We start from the raw sequence: 20,979 nt of genomic DNA, 5'->3' as shown, positions 1-20,979 counted from the left end.
TGGTGAGTCATGTGTATAGTTACATCTATCATACAATTTTTTGTGTGTGTGTGTGTGTGTAAGTCTGACCACGAGTGCATGAATCTCACAGCCTGTCCTCCCCCCAACCAGGTGAATGGCACTCCTGTGTCGTTGCCTTTTGTCACGGGCCTGATGACGCGCGTCTCCACATCAGAGGGCTTCCTGGTCATCGACACGCCCCAGGACATCCAGGTGCGCTACAACCGCTTCAACACGCTCAGCATCACTATGGGCCAGCGGTTGCAAAACAAGGTTTGTTGTTGTTTCCCCTTATGGTTGGAGAACATTACCTGGTTATTGTAAAGCATCTTTGGGTTTTAGAAAATAACTAAGAGAGCTATAAAATAGCATGTATTATTATTTGTAAGGTGTGCGGCCTTTGCGGCAACTTCAATGGAGACCCTACTGACGACTACATCACCTCCCGTGGGAAGCCGGCCATCAGCGCCCTGGAGCTGGCCCAGAGCTGGAAGACCAATGGCATGCAGAACAGGTGAGGGGGAGAGGAGCCATGGGGAAGGGGGAAGGGGGGGGGGGGGGGGGCATGGGAGAGATAGACAGTTAGTGGTTAAATTGACAGTTCTATTAAAAAATATATATTTTAAAAAACACCCTATGGTGTTATTGCTTCCTCCAAGCCATTAAAAAATGTGTTTACTGGTTAATTAGCAACGTCCAGAATGTCCTAGGATTTATGGAGAATGTAGTGGTGCTAGTTGAAACATATTGTATCATTGGTGCATTCAAAAGCATGGATGGATCTGCCCAACTCTACCTCTACCTCCCATCTCTTCACCCTCCCTCACTCCAGCTGTGATGAGACCCAGTACATGGCGCTGGCCCAGTCGTGTGAGAACACAGCTGTGCTGGGCCTCCAGGGCGAGGAGGGGTGCCAGAAGCTCACCCAGATGAAGGGCTTCTTCCAGCCCTGCCACGGCCTGCTGGACCCCAGGCCCTTCTACCAGTCCTGCTACCTGGACGGTTGCTACAACCACCACAAGGCCCAGGTGTGCGGCTCGCTGGCTGCCTACGCCGAGGCCTGCCGCTCCCTAGGCACGCTCACCACCAAGTGGATTGCCCAGGAGAATTGTTGTAAGGGCACAGGCATGGGGACGGTCATGGGGGCATGGCGCCACTGGGAGGAGAGAATGGGTTTCTGAAGGGGTTACAAGGGGAGGTACAAGGGTGAATATTGATAAAACATGTTAATGAATATATATATATATATATACTGTATATGCTACAGTAGGCTACTAACTAACATTTCCAGTGGCACACTGACTCCCCTAATGATAAAGGTGAAGCCATAGGCTACTCACGGGGATGGCCGATGCGCTCGTCGTGGCAATAGCCCATCTCAAGATGAGCTACTTTGAAAAAACAGTTCTGCTGTTAGCAAAAAATTGGGTGTTGAGAAAAATAAAATCTATTGGTTGTACAGAGATGAGTATTTCCAGCAGTAGGCATTTGCTTTCCAAACGGTACGTTTTTCCCGCGATTGTATTTTGAAATCTGCAAAAGAGGCATACCGACAGCCTCAACCAACCATAGTCAGTCAAAGCTCCCATTCAAGTCAGAAGGACTGGCATCCATAGATGACAGTTCCCATTCAAATCAGGAGGACTGGCATCCATTGCTAGTGTACCCATGAGTTTAACAGTCAAATTGCCAAGGTGAGAGGTTATAAAACCCTTCTATGGATTAAATGTTTATGGCCATAATGCAAGAAGCTGTATATTTAGTGCACATTGTCGTGGAAATTTCCTGTATTTACCAAATCATGGGAGCAAACCACACACAAGTCAGAGTTAGTTATCAAAGTCCATCTTTAATTATATCAGCTCTATCACAATCATGTGACTCTCAGGCAATTCAGTGTCTAACCATGAATTCTCTGAGAGCCCCTTCTCATTGCAGCTGAGTTCCTTTAATAGCAAAAAACACACATAGTCAGACAGCATAGACATAATAAATCGTTCAGCTTTGTCTCCTTACTCAAACCCCAGAACCATAAACCAATCCTCCATATCAACAGGCATATATCAAATTGTCATTTAGATACAACCAACTCTAAATACAACCAATCCTATCTTGACAAGATCACAGAGACACACTGACTGGCACACAAACATTGTGGAGCCAAGAGATACACGCTTGACCTCTCCCCTCTCTCTAGCCCAAACAACTTAGTCTTGACACAGAACAGATACTGCAAACCCTGCCACAGTATTATGAGAAGTAACTTACAAAAAGAGAAGTAACTTACAAACATATGATGAATATAAAACATCTTACATATGTTATCAACAAATTCTGATTATTCCACGACATTCCCCTCTCAAGGGACTCAGTCCCTTCTGAAGAATTAGAATAGTAACATACTCAATATTTTAAAATTCAAATCCCCTCAATGTCAAATACCTTAGCTTATATGTAAGCTTTCTCCCTTCTGGAACTAAGTTTACAATCTTTATTCTACAAGACAAACTTGCACATGTTTAATAACACAGAATAATCCATTTGAGGAAAATAAAACATAACATATTTATGCTCTTTAAGTTACATGAGAACCAGTTTCTAAACACAGGCCTCCTCACTTGCTCAGAAATATACTCAGGAATAGAGCATAGGGCAGTGAAATCATTCATATTCCAAATCATAAGTAACAACCCAACTATTTATCCAACCAATATTTAGAATAGCACTCCTCAGTGATTCAAATTTGTCTTATCACTCAAAGTAAAAACATCAATTTAACACACATCAATATTAGCAGATTTACATACAGTATAATTATCCCATAATTCTACTATTAACTTTTTTAATCATGATTTTAATACAGATCAGTATCTCAATGCATTCTTAATCTAAATGACTACAATTTACATGGTGTAGACCTCTTCAATCAACCTGATACCCCCCCCCCCCCCCCCCCCCTCAGGCACGGCATCTTCTGGCATCTTCGTTTTTCTTCAGATAGCTTTACAGTTCAAAGTGGACGGCCCATGATAATGTCCCAATTTCAATGTCTCATCTTTACCGCTCATGTCTTGTCCATTCGTCAACCAATATACCAGCATCATAGGAAAATGTTAGAACAGATCTTTCTCCATGATCACTCCAAGTGGACTCTCACAGTATGAGAGCTTAGATCTGATACTGTACACCAATTTCTGGCTTGGTTCTTTTCTCTCGGTAGAAGTGGTTTGGAAAGCCTCCTTCAATGCCTTTGTCTCTCTTCTTCAGCCAGTTAGAGGGGGTTTTGAGGTACACACACCATTCGGTCCAAATTATCTCTTCCATGCATTAAGATACCGTCTGATGTCACTTTTCATGATAACCTCGAAAGAACAGATCAGAACAACAGTTCAGTTCAGTTCATTAACTACATGATAAATTATTACTTTTACCAATTATTCTTAATACACACATCTAAACATATTTCACAGAGAATATCAAAACATTCTATTGAAACTATTCTTTCAAATTGGCTTATACTCCCCATCTCACTGTCAACTCCATCGTAGAGCCAAGGATCAAGAAGTTAGACCTATACCCCTCGGGAATAGAACAAAACAAACACAACAATACAATACACTCAACAATACAATACACTCCTTCACATATCACTTAAGTTGTATAACTTCAAATCAAACCCTCAAAAAACTGAATCCTCCCCCATGTTTTACACACGTCTCTCCGTATGAGAGTAATGTAAAACAACATTTCAGCTAACCTAATCAAATTAAAATCACTAAACTGAATTTTTATTTAACCCCTATGGTCATTGGAAAATAGACTTAAAGCAGAATACCCTTAGTTAAAAGAAATGCCCTCCACAGTGGTCCAAATTACAAATATGGCTAAGAAACATATTTACCAATTACACAAATTATTTTGAAAGCAGTATTACAGATGACCATACATTTATTATCCAAATGGCTTTCCAATGCGGGTGATCAAGCCACAACGGAAAGTCATCAGAAGGTCATAGGTCATACAAAACCCTTCAAAGCAGTGCTTCACTATATAAAACAATTTGCAAACAATAATCAACTAGTTCCAAACATTTTTGTATTTCCATGTTCCCAGAACATTCCTTTATCAAAAGAATTTGCATGTGTAATGAAAAGTCAGAAAATAAAAACTCATTAAAATCCCAATGTGGTGAGTGCCCCTTTCAATGTGGTAGTTTATGGCCTCAATTTCACTCACTCTCCCCAAGAGTATAGTCCCTGGAAACATTCCAGAGAGAGACAGTGAAATGTCAATTTTCCCGGAGAAAACTTAGTATTAGTATTCATTACACTACATCGATTCAGAAACTCAAACGTGAACTATAAACCAAACCTAATGTTAATTCCATGAAATTGTTTTGACTATTGCGGTAACAACACTATAATTAAAATCTATTATACTCCCCCACTTAACATATTAGCTTACTAGTTTGGCCCAAGCTTGCTTTTCAACATTCATACCCATTCAGTCTTTTGTCAACAGGTTCTCATACTATTCAATCCAGCAATCATCTTTAATGACCTGACATTGTTCCACATAGTGGAAACATACTATAATGTTAGACTACATGAACTTTCCTACTCAAATTAACTGGTGTTACTTAAACAATCAAACCAAGAATCAATAACCATCAGAATCTATTCTCACAATGTTTTATGATTCAGACATCCAGTCTCCCACAAATCTATGATGCCCACCTAGCGAATCAGCTGCTAGAAATACAGAAAAAAATGTACCTGAACAACGGTCAAAACAATTAGAGTAAGGTTATTGTATATTCAAACTAATAACGCACATTTTCGTTATGCTGCAACAATCTACCTGCCTCCAGCAACTTTCCCTGACAATTAGTAGTCAACACAGTAACTAACTCTCTTCCATACTTTCAACTCAACTTTCCTATTTCTTTTTCTCATTGGGCAAAAATATAACCCCTCTCATTTCAACGTTTTTTCCTTACCTCTATCGTAAGATTAAAACCCCAACTTTATAACTTCCTCTTCTCTTTGCTCTCCACACTTATGAAATGTATCCTATTTCTTTAAAAATAACACACAGCGCCAAAATTATAACATGCGTCAGTCAATCTATAAGAATGAAAAACATTTCGGTAATCACTTTCCATTGCCATTCTCTCCCCGCTATTATTCAGAATTTCTTTAACTTAGGTAACTGTCTTCTCTATTGATACAGTAATTTAAATACGACCCAATTCTCAATACATTATTCCAGCAGATAATTTAGTGAACAGACATTGTCTTGCATCAGAATTTGCTTCGTTATTATTTAAAATTGAATTAGTCTATCAATTTAACCTAAACAATCTATTGAAAACGTTCAATTTATCTCTTATCCAAACACTAGCGACCATAACTTTCCAGGCAAAACATACAAATAGATTATTTACAATCAAAAACTCAGAATTCAGCCAGCCTGTGAATGGAACCCCGGGCCTCCCGTGTTGCAGGCGAGAATTCTACCACTGAACCACTAATGCTATTCCGAAAAACTAAGATTCTCCGCATATAAACCCAATTTTTCAGTAAAATCAAAACACGTCACTATCGATAATTCCCAGAAGAATAATAGCCCAATTTTAATAGAACAAACGTTATTCCAGCTATGATTCTCATACTCCAGCTATGATTCTCAAATTCCAAATGAATATATTAGCAATCAAAGAATAAAATCGACAGTTAATGACTAGGAAACAGATATTGCGCCTTTTAATAAAAATAGATTATGTTTACTTATGCAACGGCTTTCAATTACTTTACTACATCACATTAATCACGCAATGATAATTAGTTTGATGGAAAACCTTAGGCTTTGTATGACATTATAAATTACATTGAGATTCCCCCTTAATTCTCTCTAACTTTATTCAATAAATCCCGCAACTTCTCTCATACTGGGAAGAAAAATGATAACATGTTCAGACCTTAAGGGCAGTTTAATTTCAAATGTTTCACCCAGACGGAGATAATCCAATACGCGTTCTATAGTTGCATCGTTAGGGTAAGATAACCAAAAGTGGACACACTCTAATCAGTTTCTAGAGCTCAATTTCCCAGATTTTGTAGATTATTTTAATAGTGCTTAAAAACTTCATCTTTATCAAATTATCCATTTAAGATATCAACTCAAAACCTACGTACGTCTACGAATGGGTGGTTTAAATTGTATCTAATGATTCTGCGCATCAAATCTCTAGTAATTGATTATACACACATACAATTCATCATAATTTCAAATAATTCACAGAATCCATATAAAACTTAAGAAATCTTAGGTACTCACACAGAACTTTCAGGATCATCCACACAGGATTGGTCAGATGTTCACATAGAACTTCAGAAAAAAGGTTTGCCCACACAGAGTCAACCCTACCCCGCTCACACAGAACGGTCCGACAACTATTACCTAGTGATCCCATAAGAAAATACTCACACAGAGTAACCCAGGGCATACCTGGCTAGCACATTTAAAATAATTGGAATTCACCACATCTGAGGGTCACTTAGACAAATCACACAGACGCACAGAATGAGGTCCTTCTTCCAATAGGGCTTCACCAAGTGCCGTGTTTCACCTAGAACACACAGACCCCCTGGCCCATCACCCCGACAGACTATCACCAAATCCCCACTGTGATCAATTCAGTGTCAGGAGGGCTCTTGGTCACTGGCAACCGGACAATGCAGAGTATCTTTTGAGTCCACAAAACCCCCAGATTACTCTCCTCTGACTCGGCCCTGCTTACAAAGGAATTCACGCTCAGAGTATACGTAACAGACATAATTAAAAAACTTGACTTCAAATCTGTGTGTGGTTCGCTCACCTTTTTCTTTAAAAAACACTCAGTTCGAGATGTGGTATCCACTCGGCTCGCTTCCTCTTAGATCAAAGGTTGGTCCATCTGCTTTGTTCCCAAAGTGTGGTTCTCCCTGAGATCCCAAGTTTAGGGGATCCCTCGTGCACGATTTATTTACCTAGATCGTAGGAACGGTCACTGAGTGAAGATTCACATCCCCTCCTCGTCGCCAAATGTCGTGGAAATTTCCTCTATTTACCAAATCATGGGAGCAAACCACACACAAGTCAGAGTTAGTTATCAAAGTCCATCTTTAATTATATCAGCTCTATCACAATCCTGTGACTCTCAGGCAATTCAGTGTCTAACCATGAATTCTCTGAGAGCCCCTTCTCATTGCAGCTGAGTTCCTTTAATAGCAAAAAAACACACATAGTCAGACAGCATAGACATAATAAATCGTTCAGCTTTGTCTCCTTACTCAAACCCCAGAACCATAAACCAATCCTCCATATCAACAGGCATATATCAAATTGTCATTTAGATACAACCAACTCTAAATACAACCAATCCTATCTTGACAAGATCACAGAGACACACTGACTGGCACACAAACATTGTGGAGCCAAGAGATACACGCTTGACCTCTCCCCTCTCTCTAGCCCAAACAACTTAGTCTTGACATAGAACAGATACTGCAAACCCTGCCACAGTATTATACAAAAATAACATTCTTGATGAGAAGTAATTTACAAACATATGATGAATATAAAACATCTTACATGTGTTACCAACAAATTCTGATTATTCCACGACAACATGCTGCCCAAACTGCTGCCTTCCCAATTGTAGACATACCGGTAACTACCAAAATAAAGGAAACACTTGAGTAAACAAGGGATAAAAAGTATGTTATGGTGTTGGGTGCATTTTCCTGGCAAGGTTTAAGACCACTTGTAGAATCTATGCCAAGGCTCATTGAAGCTGTTCTTGCAGCCTTTTAAGACACTTTATGTTGGTGTTCTCTCTATTTTGGCAGATACCTGTATGTGCCTGTGCAGTTATATTTTTTATAAACTATTGACCCTCTGTGGCAAAATGATGCTCTCTGGTGTATTTTAAACATTGAGAGTGGGCTTCTGTGGTTGGATAACTCACACAATTGACCAGTCACATTTATTTATTATGACGTTTACACAGTGGACACACCTGTAAAGTGGACACACCTGTATTCAAGGGTTTTTCTTTATATGTACAATTTTCACATTGTAGAATAATAGTGAAGACATCAAAACTATGAAATAACACATATGTAATCACGTAGTAACCAATAAAGTGTTATATTTTAGATTCTTCAAAGTAGCCACCATTTGCCTTGATGAAACATATGCTGAGCACTTGTTGGCTGCTCTTTCTTCACTCTGCGGTCCAACTCATCCCAAACCATCTTAATTTGGTTGAGGTAGGGTGATTATGGAGGCCAGGTCATCTCATGCAGCACTCCATCTCTCTCCTTCTTGGTCAAATAGCCCTTACACAGGCTGGAGGTGTGTTGGGTCATTGTCCTGTTGAAAAACCAATGATAGTCCCACTAAGCTCAAACCAGATGGGATGGCGTATCACTGCAAAATGCTGTGGTAGCCATGCTGGTTAAGTGTGCCTTGAATTCTAAATACATCACAGACAGTGTCACCAGCAAAGCACCCCCACACCATCCGACCTCCTCCTCCATGCTTCACAGTGGGAGCCACACATGCATTGATCCTCCGTTCACCTACTCCATGTCTTACAGAGACACATCGGTTGGAACCAAAAATCTCAAATTTGGACTCATCAGACCAAAGGTCAGATTTCCACCTATCTAATGTTCGTTGCTCATGTTTCTTGGCCCAAGCAAGCCGCTTCTTCTTATTGGTGTCCTTTAGTTGTTTCTTTGCAGCAATTCGACCATGAAGGTCTGATTTATGCAGTCTCCTCTGAACAGTTGATGATGAGATGTGTCTGTTACTTGAACTCTGTGAAGCATTTATTTGCGCTGCAATCTGAGATGCAGTTAACTCTAATGAACTTAGAGTTAACTGCAACAGAGGTAACTCTGGGTCTTCCTTTTCTGTGGCGGTCCTCATGAGATCCAGTTTCATCAACAACGCTTGATGGTTTTTGCAACTGTACTTGAAGAAACTTTCAAAGTTCTTGAAATGTTCCGCATTAACTGACCTTCATGTCTTAAAGTAATGATGGACTGTCATTTCTCTTTGCTTATTTGAGCTGTTCTTGCCATAATATGGTATTTTACAAAATAGGGCTATCTTCTGTATACCACCCTACATTGTCACAACACAACTGATTGGCTCAAACGCATTAAGAAGGAAAGAAATTCCACAAAGGTACTTTTAAGAAGGCACACATGTTAAATGCATTCCAGGTGACTGTCTCATGAAGCTGGTTGAGAGAATGCCAAGAGTGTGTAAAGCTGTCATCAAGGCAAGGGTGGCTACTTTGAAGAATCTCAAATATAAAATATATTTTGATTTGTTTAAAACTTTTTTGGTTACTACAGGATTCCATGTGTTATCTCATAGTTTTGATATCTTCACTATTATTCTACAATGTAGAAAGAAGTTTAAAAAATAAAGAAAAACCCTTGAATGAGTAGGCGTGGCCAAACCTTTGATTGGTACTATATATATGTTTATAGAACGGGTGTGTCTAATCCTGAATGCTGATTGGTTAAAAGCGCATTCCAGCCAGTGTCTATTACACAAGATACCATCGGCTAAATATATGACGTTAAAATGCCTATTTACTCTGTTCCATCTGACTGCGCAATCCACTGTTTCATCAGCTCAGGCAGGGAAGTTATACATTTGATCTCCACTGTAAAAATAATCTAGTCATTATCTCACATTTCTTTTAGACTAGCATTTGGTTTTCAACAGTGGACATTTATATAAACCTTGCTGTCTGTCTCTCTGACATTTGCAACATTGTTTCAATATTCAAATGTGATCTTCAACTGTCCCATAGTAATGAACCTGTAGGAGTCGGGACGAGAGGGAGAGGCAGGCAGTGTTTTTCAGCCTGTCGAAATCATGAATGAGCTGGCATCATTTTTATGGATATATACAAAGAAATGTCAATTGAAAAAAGGTAAAACGAAATGAAGTGCAGCTAGTTTGGAGTCTTTCCAGCTTCAGTTTGAAGTTATTGTGTTGTGCAGAGGCGAACTCCTCTGAACAACAGTGTCCTAATGAGCACATTTTCTATGTCAGGCGAAATCGTGCCTCATTGGCTCATTGTCCAAATAAATGTCACTAGAAAACAGCTTAAACAAATGCAGCTACTGTTGTTATTCTGTCTGCACTGTTAGCCGTAGTTGGCTAGCTAGCAAGCAACATTTAGAATGAACGACTGGGTACAGAGATAGATACAGAACAAAAAGACTGAATGACTCGGTCGCGTCTCTGGCAACCGAACAAATAGAACGAACAACCAGCTGGCTTGGGTAGCAACCCTAGATTTGTTTCGGGACTATATTTTGGGAATAACATTTTTAATAAAAATATGCCAATCATTATTTAAACATGTTGGTAACCGGTTGTATAAAAGTGATAATGCCCTCGAATCCTGTGTTTGGAGGATATATTGGCACGGTAACAACTGTGCCGAAAATATCCTCCAAACACCGGCTTCTCTGGGATTATCACTTAAATATACACTACATATATAATATATACAGTATATATTTCCTTTATTATAATTATATATTTTTTTGTTTCCTCTTGAACCTGGGCCAAGGGGCTTCAGCCCCGGTAAGCCCCTGTCTTAATCTGGCCCTGCAAATATGTAAATTCAAAACATTGTATGTTAAAAACACTTTATGTGTGGGTGTCCCTGACCTTGCCAACAGACAAAGAGCTATGAATGGATCAGTGGTTCACCGATTTGGACTTTGATTGGCTCGGAAAAGTGAAAGGAGGTGGTGTGTAAAGAAACATGTTTATTTTTTGTTTCTTTGGGACCATCAGGCGAAGTCGTAAAAAGGTATTTAGGGACGTCCCTCTGAACAAGCTGGGAACTAGACAAAAACCTCCAGAGGACCTTGACAGAACATACTGTTTTAAACTATGTCATTTGAACACAGGAATGTTCTTTCAACGTTCCCACAAAACGTGTCTAGAACATTCATATCTTATATTCCGAGAACATCACAACCATGTTCTATGTGTGTTTGGTTGTGACGTTGATGGAATATTCTCCTAACCCTCAGAAAACTAGACACATGAATGTTCTTACAACGTTCCAATGAAAAGTGTCCAAAACATTAATATAGAAAATTCTGAGAACATGGTAACCATGTTCTGGGCAAGTTTCGTTTGACATTAAGGGAATGGTCTCTGGGAAACAGTTCTTGCACATCACTGGAAGATTCATATGAAAATATTAGGTAATGACCTAATGAGACTCTAAAGGGAACATTCTCTAAAGTTGTGGGAACATTTTTTTGTTAGCTGGGAGGTGTGTGCAATTAAATTATCAGGTAGGACAGAAAACCAGCAGTACTCTGGAACTTGTAGGGTAAGATTTGAATACCCCTACTTTAAGGCAACATACAGAGTTCCGCAGGGTAGGTCCGTTATTGTTCTTACTACACATGCTACCGGAGGGCGATGTAAAACACAAAACACGTTATGCAATGGTTATGGCTTTCATTGTTACGCAGATGATACACAGTTAACTGAGGTGTAGCTGTGGGGTCAATGAATTACTTGGGTGTGGATCCAAAACTTTGAGCATGCGTAGGTGTCCGTGGAGGAAATTTCAGGGAAATTTGATTTATGTTTCTCTAAACTGAGCATCAGGCTATTCAAGAATGACAGTCAGTTCAGTTGTGTTCTCATGGTTGAGTGTTAATGGTGTGACAGCTAACATTGTTCCTGGATCTGTCTTTAGCAGAATGGATCTACGACCCTTGTGCAGGAGAGATCTGCACCAACAACACGTGTGAGCAGGAGAACGGGGGAGACCTGTGTGGCTGCCCTGAGCTGCCCAACAACGCTGGTGGTGAGTGCGAGGGGGCAGAGTGGGGGAGTCGAGAGAAGGGGGTGAGCGAGGGTGGGGGGGGATTGATTGTTGGGCTAGACAAGAATAGAGACAAATGTAGAATTTTTTTTTTTTTTAATCTCAGTTATTTATTTATCCTACTCGGTCACATTTGATCAAATCTCTTACAAGAAATACCTGGGTTGTGTTCACTAGGCATGAAATGGGAGTAAACCGTTTGAACACGACTTAAGCCCAAGTCTAGAAACTGAATACTGGGTAGCTACTGTATTCTTATGATTCTCAAGCCCTCAGTTTTCCCGCCAGGCGAGGATGACATAATCCAGGCGGAGGTGACATGTAAACACACCCAGATGGAGGTGTCCATCTCCAAGTGTAAGCTCTTCCAGCTGGGCTTTGAGCGTGAGGACGTGAGGATCAATGACCAGTACTGCCCCGGCATTGAGGGAGAGGACTTCATCTCCTTTCACATCAACAACTCCAAGGGCCATTGCGGCTCCATTGTACAGGTAATTAACCACAGATTGAGGGTCAGTGGATCATTTTTCAATTCTAACCTTTATCATTAGGGGTGTGATAACATATCTGTCCCTGTATCAGTGGTCTCCTTCCACATAAACAACACAAAGGAACAGTGTGGCTCTATCAGACAGGTAGCCACAGATCTACAGTCGGATTAGTCTACCTTTAATCAGAACTGTAATCATTAGCGGGATGAAAAAATATCTGATCTTGGATTAGTGGTTAGAGTGCTACTTCCACTTACAGGTGGCGAATACGTCTTAGGCTTGTGACTCAGGGATAATAGAGCTCCATTTTCCTGGTGAGAATCTGCTATAATCCGTATAGCCAATAGGGTAGATCTGTCCTACTACACTGCAAAAAGTGAAATCTAAGTAAGCCTAAATATCTTATATTGAGTGATAAATCTCTTAAAATATATATATATATATTTATCACTCAATAGAAGATACTCTACTTGACCAACAATATGTGGACACCTGCTTGCTGAACATCTCATTCCAAAATCATTAATATGGAGTTGGTCCCGCTTTTGCTGCTATAACAGCCTCCACTCTTCTAGGAAGGCTTTCCACTACATGTTGGAACACTGCTGCGTGGACTTGCTTCCATTCAGCTCCAAGAGCATTAGTGAGGTCGGTCACTTATGTTGGGCGATTAGGCATGGCTCGCAGCCGGCATTCCAATTCATCCCAAAAGTGTTCGATGGGGTTGAGGTCAGGGCTCTGTGCAGGCCAGTCAAGTTCTTCCACACCGATCTCGACGAACCATTTCTGTTTGGGCCTCGCTTTGTGCACGGGGGCATTGTCATGCTGAAACAGGAAAGCGCCTTCCACAAACCGTTTCCACAAAGTTGGATGCACAGACTCATCTAGAATGTCATTGTATGCTGTAGCGTTAAGATTTACCTTCACTGGAACTCAGGGGCCTAGCCCGAACCATGAAAAACAGCCCCAGACCATTATTCCTCCTCCGCCAAACTTTACACTTGGCACTATGCATTGGGGCAAGCAGCGTTCTCCTGGAATCCGCCAAACCCAGATTTGTCTGTCGGGACTGGCAGATGGTGAAGCGTGATTCATCACCCCAGAGTCCAATGGCGGTGAGATTTACACCACTCCAGACAACGCTTGTCATTACTCATGGTAATCTTAGGCTTGTGTACGGCAGCTTGACCATGGAAACCCATTTCATGAAGCTCCCGATGAACAGTTCTTGTGCTGACATTTCTTCCAGAGGTAGTTTGGAACGCAGTAGGGAGTGTTGCAACCGATGACAGGCAATTTTTACACGCTACTTGCTTCAGCACTCGGCGGTCCCATTCTGTGAGCTTGTGTGGCCTACCACTTCACGGCTAAGCCGTTGTTGCCCCTAAACGTTTTCACTTCACAATAACAGCACTTACAGTTGACCGGGGCAGCTCTAGCAGGGCAGAAATTTGACAAACTGACTTGTTGGAAAGATGGCATCCTATGACGGTGCCACGTTGAAAATCACTGAGCTCCTCAGTAAGGGCATTCTACGACCAATATTTGTCTATGGAGATTGCATGGCTGTGTGCTTGATTTTATACACCTGTCAGCAACTGGTGTGGCTGAAATAACTGAATCCACTAATTTGAAGGGGTGTCCACATACTTTTGTATATACAGTGTATTTAGGCTTGCTTAGATTTTACTTTTTGCAGTGTATCCAAATTGCCAGTAGTTACTAGTGAAATATCTTCCCAGATCAATAGTCATACTATACCTACTGTAATGACGGTTATTGTCTGGAATTTGAATCTTCAAAATGTGAACATTTCATTTTCTACCAGTCCAACGGCACACACATCATGTACAAGAACACAGTGTGGATCGAGAGTGTGAACAACACAGGCAACATCATCACCAGGGACAAGACAATCAACGTGGAGTTTACCTGCGCCTACGAGCTAGACATCAAAATATCCTTGGAGACCGTGCTCAAGCCCATGCTTAGGTTAGAGGACCTTCTTTTTCTCAACACTAGGGTTGCAAACTTTCCCAAAATTCCCAGGCTTTCCAGAAATCCCAATTGTAAGATTCCCAGAATCAGAAGGGAATTAGCAGGAAATCTAGAATACTTACTTATTTTGGTTTTATATCTATACATTTATTTGAACGATAGATATACCGTATGTGCTATGTCACATTGGACAAGGAGACAAGAGATTGCACACATTCAATGCTTTCCATTCCCTGACTTCCCTCTCCCTATCTCCTCCCCACATTATCTCTCTCTCTCCCAACTTCCCTCTCGCTTTCTCTCTCTCCCTCTCTCCAGTGTTATCAACCTCACCCTCCCCACCCAGGAAGGCAACTTCATCACTAAGATGGCGCTGTACAAGAACTCCTCGTACCGCCAACCGTACCGCGAGGGTGAGGTGGTGCTGAGCACACGGGACGTCATCTTTGTGGGGGTGTTTGTGGAGGGGGCCGACGAGGACCAGCTCATCCTCATCGTCAATATGTGCTGGGCCACGCCGTCCCGCTACAGCAACGACCACCTCCGCTACGTCCTCATAGAGAGAGGGTAGGCTCAACACCTACGGCCAAAATAGCACCCTATCCATTATTAGGCTCTGAAAATTCTCGCAACTTTCCCTATGTAATGGGTGCGTGCTGGTGGCAGGGAGGTCAGGCGCAGGAGAGTGAACTTGGTATAAACGGAGCAGTTTAATAAATGTTTAATAAAAACCTCAGAAAACCAATATATACAAACATTTATATAAAAGGGTACAAAACCCATCGCACACCAGAACATGACTTGCACAAAACATACAAACAATCACCGACAAAAACATGAGGGGAAACAAAGGGTTAAATACACAACGCCAGGGCCCCCTCAATGTCCAGAGGGGGCGGAGGGACCTTCCGCACCTCAGACTCCTGGAGCGGGCCAGCTACCACCGGCCTGAGGAGAGACACATGGAACGAGGTGTTAATGCGGTAATCGGGGGGACTCCGACTCTGATGCCAAGGAGCCAGAACCGGCTGATACCCCAATACACACTGGAAGGGAGAGAGGAATGCCCTCCAGACCCTCGACGTGAACTGGGGACCCCGATCAGACACTATTAACTCAGGCACCCCGTAGTGCCGGAAGACATGTGTAAACAGCGCCTCCGCAGTCTGTAGGGCTGTAGGGAGACCGGGCAAAGGAAGGAAACGACAGAAAAACGATCCACAATGACCAGGATCGTGGTGTTTCCCTGTGAAGGAGGAAGATTGGTTAGGAAATCTACCGACAGGTGCGACCACGGCCGTTGTGGAACGGGTAAGGGTTGGAACTTACCTCTGGGCAGGTGCCTAGGAGCCTTACACTGAGCAGGAGGAAACATAAACCCTCACATCCTTAGCCATAGTGGGCCACCAGTACTTCCCACTAAGACAGCGCACAGTCCGACCGATCCCAGGATGACCAGAGGAGGGTGATGTGTAAGCCCAATATATCAGCCGGACGTGGACAGCAGACGGAACGTACAGATGCCCAGCTGGACACTAGAGGGGAGCGGGCTTTGCACGTGACGCCCGCTCAATGTCCACGTACAGCTCACACACTACCGGCGCCACCAGGCAAGAGGTGGGGAGTATGGGAGTGGGATCCATGGGCCACTCCTCTGTGTCATACAGCCGGGACAATGCGTCTGCCTTAACGTTCTGGGAGCCTGGTCTGTAAGAAAGGGTAAACACAAGACGGGTGAAAAACATGGCCCACCTTACCTTGCCTGGCGAGGGTTCAGTCTCCTCGCCGCCCGGATGTACTCCAGATTGTGGTGGTCAGTCCAGATGAGGAAATGGTGTCTAGCTCCCTCAAGCCAATGTCTCCACGCCTTCAAGGCCTTGACGACAGCCAACAGCTCCCGGTCCCCCACATCATAGTTTCGCTCCTCCGGGCTGAGCTTCTTCGAGAAGAAGGCACAGGGGTGGAGCTTCGGTGGCGTACCCGAGCACTGAGAGAGCACAGCTCCTATCCCAGTCTCAGACGCGTCCACCTCCACTATGAACACTTCGGCAGAAGTCGTGACACCCAAAGTTCCCAGGTTTTCCAGAAATCCTGGCTGTAGGATATTGTAAGACAACAAAGGAAAGGACCACACTAACTTCTCCTTCTCTGTTCCAAAGTTGTCCCAACGTCAAGGACAATACCATCGGCATGGCTGAGAACGGGGTGTCCCTCACCTGTCGCTTCCACGTCACCGTCTTCAAGTTCATCGGGGACTACAGTGAGGTCCACCTCCACTGTGACGTGTCACTGTGTGACCACGAGACCAATGCCTGCAAAGTGGTGAGGAGATCCTGAACACTGCACACTGAACATGGTGGTGACCACTGAACACAGGTCGATATTACATCAGGAACCACTTTAATCTGTCCAGGAATACAATGGCTAAGCTTACAATGGCTACGTTATTCCACCTTATCACGTCTGTGTGTGTGTGTTTGTAGAACTGTCCCCACAACAGGAGAATGTACTCAGACTACAGCGATCACAAGGAGCAGATCCTCACTGTAGGACCCATCAGAAGGCGAGGTACACATCAGTGTTGCCCTAGTGTGTGTGTGTGTGTGTGTGTGTGTGTGTGATGCCCAACTGCAACATATGCATGCATTATGTTTGTGTAAATACCAGTATGTGTGTGATTAATAATTTTGTGTTTATGTGTACATATTAGAGTCGGACTGGTGTGAGGTGGGTAACGGAGGCTGTGAGCAGATCTGCACCAGTAAAGGAATGGGAGCAATGTGTAGCTGTGTGACTGGGATGCTGCAGAGGGACGGAAAGAGCTGTCGAGGTAGACACACATCATCCTCTCACGTCTATAGAGTGCTGATAAATAATATGGGTCATTCTATGAATACTGCCTTTAAGGTAGTGTAATTTTGTTAAAAATACATTTTTCACCTAATTGTACCATTCTGTCATAGAGAGCAACTTCATAACAAACATGTTTCCCATCTCAATAGGTTCAATGAAGAAAAATTCCTTTAACAGTAATTAGGGTTGCAAAATTCCGTTAACTTTCCCAAAATTCCCAGGTTTTACAGAAATCCCGGTTGGAAGATTATCGGAATCAGAAGGGAATAAGCAAGAAAAACGTCATCCTCAAATCAGGATTTCTGCATAATATGGGAATTTGGCAAAGAAAAAAGGGAGTACAATGTACGAGAGATTGGGTCAATTCCATTTCAATAGACTGAATTGAAAATGCATTGATCCCGCGCACTGTACAGTGGGCACATACTCTGTCTTAATTTTGAAGGTACTTACAGTGCCTTCAGAAAGTATGCAGACCTCTTGACTTTTTCCAAATTTTGTTGTTAGAGCCTGAATTAAAAATGTATTAAATTGAGAGTTTGTGTCACACAACACCTCATAATGTCAAAATGAAAAGCTGAAATGTCTTGAGTCAATAAATATTCAACTCCTTGTTATGGCAAGGTTAACAAGTCACATAATAAGTTGTATGGACTCGCTCTGTGTGCAATAATAGTATTTAACATGATTTTTGAATGACAACCTCACACATCCCAGTGGAGGCTGCTGAGGGTAGAACGACTCATAACAATGGCTGGAACGGAGCAAATGGAATGGAAACCATGTATTTGATACCATTCCACTCATTCCACTCCAGCTAATACCACAAGCCCGTCCTCCTCAATTAAGGTGCCACCAACCATCTGTGACACATACAATTATCTGTAAGGTCCCTCAGTCGAGCAGTGAATTTCAAACAGATTCAACCTTCTTTCTCATCTGACCTTCTATTCTAACCTTCATAAGACATTCTATTTTTTATTCCCTCCATGCAGCTGTCAGCTCCAGCGTTGACCTTCGACCCCTTGTTTTCCCTCTGGCTCTTAGCACCGTGGTCTCCGTGCTCCTCACTCACACACACAATTCCCTCTTCTCCTAACCCTGGGCGGACAGTCAGAGAGAGAGGAGGGAGAGAGATATAACACGAAAAAAACAGCCAACCAGAGGAGAGCAGACATCTACACTTCCTACTCACTGTCACAGAGACTGCCACAGCAACCAATCACAGAGCAGAGAGGCACTTCCCACCCATTGCACTAAACAAAAACAACAACAACTCACAAGACTGGGGCACTGGATCACAATGGAAAAAGCCCTCCAAAAGAGTCTCTCTATTCACGTATACTTTAGCTAGACAGCAGAAAGTCGGTATATTTCATTTAACAAACAGTTTAGTGAATTTGTGCTAGATACAGTGTTTTTTTATGAGAGGTGAGGGTATAGTTTGCTCTACATTTATCTTTGATAGCAAAGCTTGGTTGCTAAAATGTTTTTAAAATCATTGTATCATTATTTATATGTGAATTAGAGGCTGTGTATGTGAATCGATTACCTGTTCCCTTCTCAGCCCCTAATCCCCTAATCTGAAACTACAGTATGAGTCTCAGTAACATACAAAGTAATGCTCTGGTGCAGTGGTTCCCAAACTTTTTACAGTCCCGTACCCCTTCAAACATTCAACCTCCAGCTGCATACCCCTTCTAGCGCCAAGGCCAGCACACTCTCAAATGTTGTTTTTTTGCCATCATTGTAAGCCTGCCACACCCACACTATACGATGCATTTATTAAACATAATAATGAGCGTGAGTTTTTGTCACAACCCAGCTTGTGGGAAGTGACAAAGAGCTCTTAAGGGACCATGGCACAAATAATAAAAATCAATAATTTTGCTCTTTATTTAGCCATCTTACATAAATGATAAAACTTTATTTGTTCATTGAAAATTGTGAATAACTCGCCACAGGTTAATGAGAAGGGTGTGCTTGAAAGGATGCACATAACTCTGCAATGTTGGGTTGTATTGGAGAGAGACTCAGTCTTAAATAATTTTCCACACACAGTCTGTGCCTGTATTTAGTTTTCATGCTAGTGAGGGTCGAGAATCCACTCTCATATAGGTACGTGGTTGCAAAGGGCATCAGTGTTTAAACAGCGCGATTTGCCAAGGCAGGATACTCTGAGCACAGACCAATCCAGAAATCTGGAAGTGGCTTCTGATTAAATTAAATCTTCACAGAACCGCTTGTTGCAATTTCGACGAGGCTCACTTGTTCAGATATTGGTAGGTGGACTGGAGGCAGGGCATGAAAGGGATAACGAATCCAGTTGTTTGTGTCATCCGTTTCGGGAAAGTACCTGCCTAATTGTGTACCCAACTCACTCAGGTGCTTCGCTATATCACATTTGACATTGTCCGTAAGCTTGAGTTCATTTGCACACAAAGAATTATACAATGATGAAAAGACCTGTGTTATGTCCTTGTTAATGCAAACAGAGAAGAGCTCCAACTTCTTAATCATAGCTTCAATTTTGTCCCACACATTGAATATAGTTGTGGAGAGTCCCTGTAATCCTAGATTCAGATCATTCAGGCGAGAAAAAACATCACCCAGATAGACCAGTCGTGTAAGAAACTCGTCTTCATGCAAGCTGTCAGTGTCACTAGGGTGGGCATTCTATGTTAATTGTCTATGTTTTGTATTTCTTTGTTTTTTGTCCGTGTGGTTCTCAATCAGAGGCAGCTGTCTATCATTGTCTCTGATTGAGAACCATACTTTGGTAGCTTTTTCCCACATGGGTTTTGTGGGTAGTTGTTTTCTGTTTTGCACCTCACAGGACTGTTTCGGTTTTCGTTCATTCTTTTTGTTATTTCAGTGTTCAGTTCTAATAAAAGCATGAACACGTACCACGCTGCACCTTGGCCATCCACTTCTTCCACCAACAGGCGTTACAGTCAGACAAGTGAAAAAAAAAACATGTAATAAGGGAATTTATATGTTTAAAGTAATGACTAATGATTCCACCCTGAAATCATATAATTGTATGAAATGTGTTAGTAGTGATAATTCCATAATATGTGTGACTAGACCATTGTGTTGCTGTGTAGTGGTGTGAGAGCTGAGAGAACAAAGGACAACAGGAAAGAGGCTCCTTCCAAGGTCCCTCTTATCTGTGTGTGTATGTGTGCGTGTATATGGGGGGGTTATAGACTGCTCACATTTTGGTGGACTTTAGAACGTTCTCTGAATAAACCTTATGAACCATTTGCAGAAGCTGAATCTTTGCCTAATTATTATTAAACCCAGGGTCTTACAAACCTCTGGGATTGGTCAAAGCTTAAATAATTGTTTAGTTATCATCATTGGGATTGAAAATTCTCGTGACAACATGTCAATACTTTGCCACATGATAACCAGCGCACTTCTGTATGTTGTAAAAGCGTTAAATGGTTGCTGCCCATATCATTGCATAGTGCAGAAAATACATGAGAATTCAGGGGCCTTACTTTAACAAAGTTAACCATTTTCACTGTAGTGTCCGAAATGTCTTTCAAACTGTCAGGCATTCCCTTGGCACCAAGAGCATCTCTGTGGATGCTGTAGTGTACCCAAGTGGCGTCGGGAGCAACTGCTTGCACCCGCGTTACCACTCCACTATGTTTACCTGTCATGGCTTTTGCGCCATCAGTACAGATACAAACA

The 20,979-nt window shown here is 42.1% G+C and overlaps 1 protein-coding gene across 1 annotated transcript in view; it reads left to right on the top strand.

The window, feature by feature from the left end:
* The window catches only part of LOC139423260 (tectorin alpha), a 54,384-nt gene that overhangs the window by 27,427 nt on the left and 5,978 nt on the right, over positions 1 to 20,979 (top strand). Inside the window, exons 14-23 of the mRNA XM_071175070.1 lie at positions 112 to 273; positions 390 to 514; positions 833 to 1,113; positions 11,807 to 11,917; positions 12,224 to 12,426; positions 14,255 to 14,418; positions 14,743 to 14,991; positions 16,584 to 16,746; positions 16,908 to 16,992; positions 17,135 to 17,254. Coding sequence (XP_071031171.1) covers positions 112 to 273; positions 390 to 514; positions 833 to 1,113; positions 11,807 to 11,917; positions 12,224 to 12,426; positions 14,255 to 14,418; positions 14,743 to 14,991; positions 16,584 to 16,746; positions 16,908 to 16,992; positions 17,135 to 17,254 — 1,663 coding nt within the window. The remainder of the gene's footprint in view (positions 1 to 111; positions 274 to 389; positions 515 to 832; positions 1,114 to 11,806; positions 11,918 to 12,223; positions 12,427 to 14,254; positions 14,419 to 14,742; positions 14,992 to 16,583; positions 16,747 to 16,907; positions 16,993 to 17,134; positions 17,255 to 20,979) is intronic.

This window comes from Oncorhynchus clarkii, chromosome 12 (genome assembly GCF_045791955.1).
Source record: "Oncorhynchus clarkii lewisi isolate Uvic-CL-2024 chromosome 12, UVic_Ocla_1.0, whole genome shotgun sequence".
Taxonomy (NCBI): Eukaryota; Metazoa; Chordata; class Actinopteri; order Salmoniformes; family Salmonidae; genus Oncorhynchus; species Oncorhynchus clarkii.
The sequence above is the reverse complement of the archived record's forward strand: the minus strand, read 5'-3'. Positions and strand labels throughout refer to the sequence as shown.